This window comes from Megachile rotundata, chromosome 8 (genome assembly GCF_050947335.1).
Source record: "Megachile rotundata isolate GNS110a chromosome 8, iyMegRotu1, whole genome shotgun sequence".
NCBI lineage: Eukaryota > Metazoa > Arthropoda > Insecta > Hymenoptera > Megachilidae > Megachile > Megachile rotundata.
The window spans coordinates 11,481,185-11,493,432 of record NC_134990.1 but is presented as its reverse complement, the minus strand read 5'-3'; the positions used below and the strand labels follow the sequence as shown (position 1 = coordinate 11,493,432).

At 38.3% G+C, this 12,248-nt stretch overlaps 1 protein-coding gene across 6 annotated transcripts in view; it reads left to right on the top strand.

Annotated features, from left to right (window-relative positions):
- alpha-Catr (alpha-catenin related) overlaps positions 1–12,248 on the top strand; it is a 118,237-nt gene that overhangs the window by 53,602 nt on the left and 52,387 nt on the right. For all 6 annotated transcript variants that reach the window (XR_001096623.2, XM_012290400.2, XM_076534896.1 and 3 more), the window contains one exon: positions 4,648–4,837. Coding sequence is in view for 5 of the 6 variants with exons in the window: in XM_012290400.2 (XP_012145790.1) it covers positions 4,648–4,837 (190 nt within the window). In the remaining variant the exon portion in view is untranslated. The remainder of the gene's footprint in view (positions 1–4,647; positions 4,838–12,248) is intronic.

The following is a 12,248-nucleotide window of genomic DNA, read 5'->3' as shown; positions in this document are numbered from 1 at the left end:
GTCATTGTTTGGGCAGTCTCTCATTTTTTCCCGCGGTGATATTAAAATTTTCTACGTGCTCGACGAATGAGGTGGAACGAGACTTGGATGAAATACACGGGGAAAAAATTCGACGCTATCTATGCTAATCGAGAATTATTTCAATTTTGTTGGAAGATAACAAAGGGTCCCTTCTATTTATTTCGTACAATGAAGGTGCATACAGTATTATGCATCCTTTGTTATAAAGGCTTTTGAAATAAAATGTAATGATGACGCAGTCATTTTAATATTGTGGAAATTTAGAATAATCGTTGTCAATATTTAAAATACTTTATTGGTAGTTTTATGTTTGTTAAGAATACAGTTAGTATTCATTCTAAGTAGACAGGTAGTTTATTTTCATATGTGGTAATTGCATGTGTGTACATCTCACATGTGGTAGTTCGGTGCGTGTGTGACTTGACGAGTGGTGATTCTACGCATGGAAGTCGCACATGTCGTGAATCGGTGCGTGTGTGGTTCGACGCGTGGAAATCTCATACGTGGTAATTTGATGCATGAAAATCTCACATATGGTAATTGGACGCGTGGAAATCTCATACGTGGTAATTTGACGCGTGGAAATCTCATACGTGGTAATTTGACGCGTGGAAATCTCACACATGGTAATTCGATGCGTGGTAATTCGATACATGGAAATCTCACACATGGTAATTCGATGCGTGGTAATTCGATGCGTGGAAATCTCACACATGGTAATTCGATGCGTAGTAATTCGATGTCTGGAAATCCCACACGTGGTAATTCGACGCGTGGTGACTCCACACGTGGTAATGCGATGCGTGGTGACTCCACACGTGGTAATTCGGTGCGTAGTGACTCCACACGTGGTAATTCGATGCATGGCGACTCCACACGTGGTAATTCGATGCGTGGTGACTCCACACGTGGAAATTCGATGCTTGGAAATCCCACACATGGTAGTTCGATGCGTGGTGACTCCACACGTGGTAATTCGATGCATGGTGACTCCACACGTGGTAATTCGATGCATGGTGACTCCACACGTGGTAATTCGATGCATGGTGACTCCACATGTGGTAATTCGATGCATGGTGACTCCACACGTGGAAATCTCATATGTGATGATTCGAAGCGTGGTAATTCGATGCCTGGAAATCCCACAGGTGGTAAATCGGTGCGTGGTGACTCCACGCGTGGTAATTCGATGCATGGTGACTCCACACGTGGTAATTCGGTGCGTGGTGACTCCACACGTGGAAATCTCATATGTGATGATTCGAAGCGTGGTAATTCGATGCCTGAAAATCCGACACGTGGTAATTCTATGCATGGTGTCTCCACACGTGGTAGTTCGATGCATGGTAACTCCACACGTGGAAATCTCATATGTGATGATTCGAAGCGTGGTAATTCGATGCCTGAAAATCCCACACGTGGTAATTCTATGCATGGTGTCTCCACACGTGGTAATTCGATGCATGGTAACTCCACACATGGAAATCTCATACGTGATGACTCGAAGCGTGGTAATTCGATGCCTGGAAATCCCACACGTGGTAATTCGACGCTCTCCACTCGTGGAAATCTCACATATGATAATTTGATGCGTAAAAATCTCACATGTGGTGAATGAATATCATTTACAAGTACCTGTAACTCGCCATCTTCATTCACCACATATCATTCTCGTATAAACAACCATTGCTATCGAAGCACCAACATTTTATTAAAAAATTCGCTTACAACTAGTTCAAATTCACAACAGAACAGTATGGTTTTGCCCCGACCCGCGACATTTGACAATGGTCCAACCCATGAACAGAAATGTGGGTGTGGAAATGCTACACGAACGTTTGCGGGAACGTGTGTGTGCGTTCATTCGATTGTACGCATTCACTTGGCGAAACAATACCTTTGGATCCGTCCTTTTCTCGATATTTCCAACCCTCCCCGTTGCTGTCAACTTCTCTTCCGCTTCTTCTGTCAACCTTCGCTTACAAATGCCACGGTCTTTACCCCAATCTTCTTCGTCTTTTTCTTTTCTTTTTTTATCGCTATTTCATCCTTACGTTTGCCTGTTATTCCTTTATAAGCGATCGCTGCATCTGCCCCATTTTTCGCCCTTTGTGCGTCTTCAGGGATTCTTTGGATCTGAACGCCTCAGTGACACTCTTTCTGCGCGGGAGGGTGGTTTAACATGATCAGATTTATGGTAGAAATTATGCTAGTATGGTGTATTGGTTGTTAGTATATTTTGTTAATATATGGTTGTTAATTGCGATCAGTAGTTGGAGAGTTTAATGATTATTTTGTAGTGCGCTGTAGTCATATGTTCGTTACACATATGAAGTTACAATGTATTGCCAGGCAATGTATTTCGAGAGGTAAAATTATGTGCCAGATTAGTATACGTCATTAACGGGATTTCGAGTGAAATTAGAACCGGCTAGGTTTCGAGCGAATTTATGCGTTAATTCATATGTGAGATTTCTACGTATCGGAACTGCATATGTGAGATTTCTACGCGTCAGAACATCATATGTGAGATTTCTACGCGTCGATATTCCGTGTGAGAGATTCCTATGCGTAGAATCGCCACGAGTTAAATTACCATGTGTTAAATTTCCACACGTCGAAGTGGAATGTGTGAAAGTTCTACGCGTCGAGACAGCACATGTGAGATTTCCACGCATCGAATTACCACGTATGAGATTTCCACGCATCAAATTATCAAATACGAAATTTCCACACGTGGAGTCACTACGTATCACATTACCACATGTAAGAGTTCCACGCATTGAATTACCACGCGTCGAATTACCATGTGTGAGATTTCCACGCATCGAATTACCACGCGTCAAATTACCACGTATGAGATTTCCACGCGTGGAGTCACTACGCATCGAATTACCATGTGTGAGATTTCCACGCATCGAATTACCACGCGTCAAGTTACCACGTATGAAGTTTCCAAGCATCAAATTACCGCGTATGAGATTTCCACGTGTCAAATTACCACATGTGAGATTTCCATGCGTAGAATCATCACATGTGAGATTTCCACGCGTCCAATTACCATATGTGAGATTTCCATGCGTCGAATCATCACAAGTGACATTCTCATGTGTCGATTCACCACATGTGAGATTTCCACGCGTCCAATTACCATATGTGAGATTTCCATGCGTCGAATCATCACAAGTGACATTCTCGTGTGTCGATTCACCACATGTGAGAATTCCATACGTCGAATCATCACAAGTGACATTCTCATGTGTCGATTCACGACATGTGAGATTTCCATGCGTAGAATCATCACATGTGAGATTACCATGTGTAGAATCATCACATGTGAGATTTCCATGCGTTGATTCACCACATGTGAGATTTCCACGCGTCCAATTACCATATGTGAGATTTCCATGCGTCGAATCATCACAAGTGACATTCTCATGTGTCGATTCACCACATGTGAGATTTCCACGTGTCGAATCATCACAAGTGACATTCTCATGTGTCGATTCACCACATGTGAGTTTTCCACGCGACGAATCATCACATGTGACATTTCTATGCGTCAAATCATCACAAGTGACATTCTCATCTGTCAACTCACCACATGCGAGATTTCCACACATCCAATTACTACATTCAAGACTTCTGCTTGTCGAATCACTTGCCAAATTACCACTCATATTTCTACACACATATCCCCCACTATATTACTCCACCCACACATGACCTCCCAAATTCCCATAATCCCTCACACCTTTCCCCTTCCATCATTAAATAAAATTCGTCATGTCGGTCACCGTACACCCCCGGCAATGAACTCGTTAAAAACGAGTGTCGGGTAAATGCATTGTCTAATTGTGTTGAAAGTGAGTTGCATAGGCGCGACCTCGTGAGCCCTGTAGCTAGAGGCGAGTTAACGGAGTTGCATACAGTTTTCTTGAATACAAGCCTGTTCTTTACCAAGAAGGGTCTGGTAGTTAAACAGCGGACCGTACAATCCGAGCATGGCTTTCCATCGCAAACTATACAAGGTTCCACGAGTATCAGTTTTTTTTTTTTCCTTCGGAAATAACGCATCGCGGGATGCTTCGTTAATTAGAACCGACTCGAACTCGTTTAATAATGAGCTCTTCCTCTCCGTGACGCACGTTTTACGTTGTTTTGTGTGCGGTTATTTCGAAATTGATGGTGCTCCGGGATTGGTGACTCGCCAATTGGGGTAGAAATACTTTTTACCCGGCGTTCGTAATTAAGAACGGAACTTCCATATTGTGCGGGGCTAATTACGATCACCACGTGTAGCTTTAGGGAAATAAATACTAGAGTGGCATACATTTCATCTGAAGTTGGAATAACTTTGATAAAGTTAACGTATGGAAAAGTCACGTTTGTTTTAAAAATTGAAACTGAATTTTGAGGAGATAATTCATCGATTTACTGAATGATACAAGAGTAGGATTAAGAGTGATTATGTTCTACCTTTCAGTACATCAATTTAATGAAAGTTATTCTGACTTGTGATGCAAGAGAAAATACTTGTAAGCTACTGTGTTTAGAATATGATTGTTTTGTACAAAGATAATTTTTACAGATAATATTAAGGTTTGTTTTAATTGCTTTTTGCAGATCTCCACGTTAGTGTCGCACAGGGAACGTCCGCTATGCTCGGACAGGAGTCTCCGTGCGGTTGCCAGAGTCGGCCAAGCTGTAAACCTGGCCGTCGAAAGATTCGTCACCGTTGGCGAAACTATTGCAGATGACAATCCGGAAATTAAGCAGGACATGTACGAGGCGTGTAAAGAAGCGAGGGTCGCTGGTGAGTCACAAAGTTTTTTCTATTCTTCAAGTTATCTAGTTCTGAAATATACATCTTCAAATCCCAACATTCTTGTGTGTCGAGTTCTCATGTACCAAATTTTCAAATTCCATAATTCACAAATTATAAAATTCTCAATTGTCAAAATTCTCAAATGTCCAAATTCTCAAATACCTAAACCCTCAAATACCTAAAGTCTCAAATGCCAAAATTCATAATTGTCAAAATTCTCAAATGTCCAAATTCTCAAATGCTTAAACCCTCAAATACCTAAAATGTCAAATGCCAAAATTCTCGATCGTCAAAATTCTCAATTGTGAAAATTCTCAAATATCCAAATTCTCAAATGCTTAAACTCTCAAATACCTAAAATCTCGAATGCCAAAATTCTCAATTGTCAAAATTCTCAAATGTCCAAATTCTCAAGTACCTAAACCTTCAAATACCTAAAATCTCAATTGTCAAAATTCTCAAATGTCCAAATTCTCAAATGCCTAAACCCTCAAATACCTAAAGTCTCAAATGCCAAAATTCATAATTGTCAAAATTCTCAAATGTCCAAATTCTCAAATGCTTAAACCCTCAAATACCTAAAATGTCAAATGCCAAAATTCTCGATTGTCAAAATTCTCAAATGCCAAAATTCTCAAATGTCCAAATTCCCAAATGCCTAAATCCCCAAATACCTAAAATCTCAAATGCCAAAATTCTCAATTGTCAAAATTCTCAAATGTCCAAATTCTCAAATACCTAAACCTTCAAATACCTAAAATCTCAATTGTCAAAATTCTCAAATGTCCAAATTCTCAAATGCCTAAACCCTCAAGTACCTAAAATCTCAAATACCAAAATTCTCCATTGTCAAAATTCTCAAATGTCCAAATCCTCAAATGCCTAAACCCTCAAATGTCCAAACCCTCAAATACCTAAACTCTCAAGTGCCAAAAATTCTCAAATGCCAAAATTTTTAAATGTCCAAATTCTCAAATGTCTAAACCCTCAAATGCCCAAACCCTCAAATACCTAAACTCTCAAGTGCCAAAATTCTCAAATGTCCAAATTCTCAAATACCTAAACCCTCAAATACCTAAACTCTCAAGTGCCAAAATTCTCAAATGTCCAAATCCTCAAATGCCTAAACCCTCAAATGCCCAAACCCTCAAATACCTAAACTCGCAAGTGCCAAAATTCTCAAATGTCCAAATCCTCAAATGCCTAAACCCTCAAATGTCCAAACCCTCAAATACCTAAACTCTCAAATACCAAAATTCTCAATTGTCAAAATTTTCAAATGCCAAACCCTGAAACCCCTAAATCTTCAAACCCCCAAAACCCACATCAGAATCTCCACACCTCCACAACTCCCAAATTTCCTCCACTCCCCAAAATCCCCAGATCATCAAATTGTCAAACTAGCAAGTACCTCGAGAACGCAACATCTCGCTTCCGATTCGTTATATTTAATTATCATCGTAGGGGACCTATCGTCCACCCCGTCCCCGATGTCGGCCATAAATACAGTTTTGCGTTGGTAGAAGCTAGCTCGCGTGGTCAGTAAAATTTATCGTGGCTTTTCTAATCTGTGTATCGTAAATTACCGTCCACCACGGATGCATTCATTCTTGCGGACGAGATCGCTGCAATTTCCGGCCGGAATTGCGTCCAGATTCGCCTGCGCTCGCATTAGAGTCTCAATTAGCAATTAATCGTGGCGTACTTGTCATTACGGGCTTTATTAAATGCTGTTCGATCGATTCGATCAACATTTTGGACGCTGCTGGATACACTTTGAAAGTATGACATTTTTACGGTTTTGGTCGTTTTCCAAAAATCGATCTGTCTGCGGGGTTCTGGATTTATTGCTTGGGCGAGTTTGTATTAATCTGCTTCTACTTCTGAATGATGTCTCAGATTTGGTAACTGGTGTTGTAAGGATGCCTTCATGTAGATATTAGGGACTTGAAATATGATATCTGAGATAGAACACTTGGAACTTGACACTGGATACCTGAAATGTGATACTTGATACCTGAGACCTGATCCTTGGAATCTGAAACTTGATATCTGGAACGTGACACTTGGAACTTGACACTTGATACCTGAAATGTGATACTTGATACCTGAAACCTGATCCTTGGAATCTCAAACTTGATATCTGAAACTTGATATCTGAAACATGACACTTGGAACTTGACACTTTATACCTGAAATATAATATTTGATACCTGAAACCTGATCCTTGGAAACTGAAACTTGATATCTGAAACGTGACACTTGGAACTTGACACTTTATACCTGAAATATAATACTTGATACCTAAAACCTGATCCTTGGAATCTGAAACTTGATATCTGAAACATGACACTTGGAACTTGACACTTGATACCTGAAATGTGATGCTTGATACCTGAAATCTGATCCTTGGAATCTGAAACTTGATATCTGAAACGTGACACTTGGAACTTGACACTTTATACCTGAAATATAATATTTGATACCTGAAACCTGATCCTTGGAAACTGAAACTTGATATCTGAAACGTGACCCTTGGAACTTGGTACTTGATACCTGAAATGTGATACTTGATACCTGAAACCTGATCCTTGGAATCTGAAACTTGATATCTGAAACGTGACACTTGGAACTTGACACTTGATATCTGAAATGTGATACTTGATACTTGAAACCTGATCCTTGGAATCTGGACTTGATATCTGAAACATGACACTTCATACTTGAAACCTGATCGTTGAAATCTGAAACTTGATATCTGAAACATGACACTTGGAACTTGACACTTGATACCTGAAACCTGATACTTAGAACCTGAAACTTGATACCTGAAACATGATACTTCATACCTGAAACCAGATTTGGTATTAATCACAGCTTTACGTTACCTCTAAAAGATCGTTCGAAAGTAAATTTACATTTGCACATTCTTTGAATAAATAAAATGTTGAAAGTTTCCTTGCAATCTAACGCAGATGTAATCGACGGGGTTTGCACAAATCGAGCCCGCGGAACGTTATTTGACGGGAGGGTGCGTTTTTATCAAGGAAGTTTGAAGAGAGACGGATTAACCGGAAAAGAAACAGTTTCGAAAGAGTTTTTGCTTGTTTTCCCTGGAGACGAAGACGTCACCCAAAGCTGCGAGCTCAAGGCGGCGAGAAATCTTTCAAGGACCATAGAATGTGGGTCAACGCATACCGTTTCCACATTCGCGATATTTTTTGGTAACGTCGCCACGATCGCGTTACGAAAACACGCTCTATAAACGTTACTCGACGGACATAAATTTTCTCTTATAAATTCGGAGCTTGCAATTACGATGCTTTTAGAACTTCGTATCGACACATGTTTCTTCTCGATGGCATTCGAGCTTGCATTTATATCGATGCTTTTAGCCATTCGTATATGTGTTTTGTGCTCGAGAGGTATTGTAGAACGAGATGGCGCATGAATTGCATTTTTGAAAACTTCGAGATGATGAGAATGTTCGTACTCATGTGAATTTTATTTTAATACAAAAATTATTTTACTGTAAAATATACATATGTAGTATATTCTTGTGTATACATATGTAGATACATATGTAGAATATTCATATGTAATATATGAAATTTTTGTATGAAATGTAAAATACTCTTGCAACCATAAAAATATTAACATGCAATCACGTTACATGTTCATATGAAATATCAACATACTGTTATGTTACATATGTTCATACGAGTATGTGTAACATGCAATCATGTTACATATGTTCATATGAAATATGCATGAAAAATATCATATATTAATATAAAATATTAACATGCAATCATGTTACATATTCATATGAAATATCAACATTCAGTCATGTTACATATGTTCATACGAGTATGTGTAACATGCAATCATGTTACATATGTTCATATGAAATATGCACGAAAAATATCATGTATTAATATAAAATATTAACATGCAATCATGTTACATATTCATATGAAATATCAACATACAGTCATGTTACATATGATCATACGAGTATGTGTAACATGCAATCATATCACATATGTTCACATATGTTATGAAATATATTCACGAACAAATTGAATAAAGTTCATCGTCCATTTGCATAAACTAATCAAATAAAACCACGAAAATATCAAACAGCAAAAATATATATTGTAATTACGCAATTTAACTACGCCTCTGAAATTCATAAAGTTTACAGGCTCGAATACCTGTATAATGCTTATCCCTCTTGCGGGTTCGTTACAACGTCCCTGTTTGCGGTTCCTGCTGTTTCCGCCTCGTATAAATTAAACAAATACCGTCTAGTCGGTATCCTTTGATTTTAATCATCCGGATTCGTTGCCTCCCGTTTCTGTTAATCGATTTGACAAATTAAACGATTCTCATTTCAATAAAATCTACATTTACCGAGCGATTTAATGCCGTTCAGGGCTCGAAATAAAACGGATTTTCGAACGGTCATTCCGGAATTTATCTCTACAATTTGTTATTTTATAAATTGCTTCGGTAACGTTCGAGTCGATAAAAATTTTTTAAGCCGAATAAATCTTGGACACTGATCGATACAGGTGATAAATTGATTTAAGGTATCGCCATAAAAATTTCCTACTATACACAATCAATCTAATGTTAGACAATAATATAATAATAATATTAAATAATGTAATACCAGTCTCTCAAGTTTCAAATCAAAGTAAAATTAAATCACCCCAAAAATTCGTGATTTCCACGCGTCAAATTATCACATATGAGATTTCCACGCGTGGAGTCACTACGCATCGAATTACCATGTGTGAGATTTCCACGTATCGAATTACCATGTGTGAGATTTCCACGTGTCAAATTATCACATATGAGATTTCCACGCGTCAAATTATCACATATGAGATTTCCACGCGTGGAGTCACTACGCATCGAATTACCATGTGTGAGATTTCCACGCATCGAATTACCATGTGTGAGATTTCCACGTGTCAAATTATCACATATGAGATTTTCACGCGTCAAATTATCACATATGAGATTTCCACGCGTGGAGTCACTACGCATCGAATTACCATGTGTGAGATTTCCACGCATCGAATTACTATGTGTGAGATTTCCACGTGTCAAATTATCACATATGAGATTTCCACGCGTCAAATTATCACATATGAGATTTCCACGCATCGAATTACCATGTGTAAGATTTCCACGCATCGAATTACCATGTGTGAGATTTCCACGCATCGAATTACCATATGTGAGATTTCCACGCATCGAATTACCATGTGTGAGATTTCCACGTGTCAAAAATTCATGCTATTCGAAAGACGTGCCATACATCGAAAATGACGAAGAAGCGAAGAAACGTAAGAGGAAAAATTGTAACTGAGCGACGATAAACTCCAGCAAATACATCGATAAAAAACGAGACACGATCGTACAAGAAATAACTAGATAAGAGGATTACTGGTGGCAAAAATCGTAACAATCAGGGTAGCAAAGTACAGCAAAGTCGAAGTGCAGTTAAACTTGTTGGAAGTACAACTACATCCCTCCCTTACCATCGTCACGAGCATGAATGGCTGCTGAGAGATACCCTTTCAGCTTTTAGAAGCGACAACTCGTGACAAACGTCTTTATATCTTCGAGCGGCTTTAGAATCTTCGCGACGGCCTTTTAGAGACACGCTACTTGCCTAACAAGTTTTGACGCTGAATCCTGAACGGTTCGCTTACAAACGCGCAATCGTAAACATATTCCGTGGAGATCAGTTCGTCTGTAGCGTTTTTGCAATGGGGAAATGTTTTGTTGGGGAGGGAATGTGGGGAGGAGGGTGGATGTGGAGGTTTATTTGGGTGATTGTGAAGGTGGGATGTGAGGATTTGTGGATTTTGGAGGTTGGGTTTTAGGATGATGGGTTTTAGGATTATTTGAGAAGTTGGGAGTTTTGGGATGTGGACATTTGGGAATATGTGAATTCGGTATATGAGAATTTGGGGATTTGGAGATTTGGGATGTGAGAATTTGGGAATATGTGAATTCGGTATATGAGAATTTGGGGATTTGGAGATTTGGGATATGAGAATTTGGGAATATGTGAATTCGGTATATGAGAATTTGGGGATTTGGAGATTTGGGATGTGAGAATTTGGGAATATGTGAATTCGTTATATGAGAATTTCGTAATATGTGAATTCGGGAATATGAGAATTTGGGGATTTCTGGATTTGGGATATGAGAATATGGGAATATGTGAATTCGGTATATGAGAATTTGGGAATATTAGAATTTGGAGATTTGTAGATTTGGGATATGAAAATTTGGGAATATGTGAATTCGGTATATGAGAATTTGGGAATATGAGAATTTGGGGATTTGTAGATTTGGGATATGAAAATTTGGGAATATGTGAATTCGTTACACGAGAATTTCGTAATATGTAAATTCGGTATATGAAAATTTGGAATATGAGAATTTGGGAATTTCTGGATTTGGGATATGAGAATATGGGAATATGTGAATTCGGTATATGAGAATTTAGGAATATGAGAATTTGGAATATGAGAATTTGGGGAGTTGTGGATTTGGGATATGAGAATATGGGAATATGTGAATTCGGTATATGAGAATTTAGAAATATGAGAATTTGGAATATGAGAATTTGGGGATTTGTAGATTTGGGACATGAAAATTTGGGAATATGTGAATTCGTTACACGAGAATTTCGTAATATGTAAATTCGGTATATGAAAATTTGGAATATGAGAATTTGGGAATTTCTGGATTTGGGATATGAGAATATGGGAATATGTGAATTCGGTATATGAGAATTTAGGAATATGAGAATTTGGAATATGAGAATTTGGGGAGTTGTGGATTTGGGATATGAGAATATGGGAATATGTGAATTCGGTATATGAGAATTTAGAAATATGAGAATTTGGAATATGAGAATTTGGGGATTTGTAGATTTGGGACATGAAAATTTGGGAATATGTGAATTCGGTATATGAGAATTTGGAATATGAGAATTTGGGGATTTGTAGATTTGGGATATGAGAAAATGGGAATATGTGAATTCGATATATGAGAATTTGTTAATATGAGAATTTGGAATATGAAAATTTGAGGATTTGTAGATTTGGGATATGAGAATATGGGAATAAGTAAATTCGATATATGCGAATTTCGAAATATATGAATTCGATATACACGAATTTGAAAAAAACTTAAAAATTCCTTATCAAATTTCTAAATATCAACCTCGTTTCCACCTTTCAAAATTTCGAAATATTCAAAATTTCCCAGTGAAGGAAATCTGTGTCCGTGAGGTTAGAGGTCGATCCGCAAAGTCGTTTGTGACGTTCGAGGCGGAAGAGAGATTACAGGGTAACATTTGCACCAT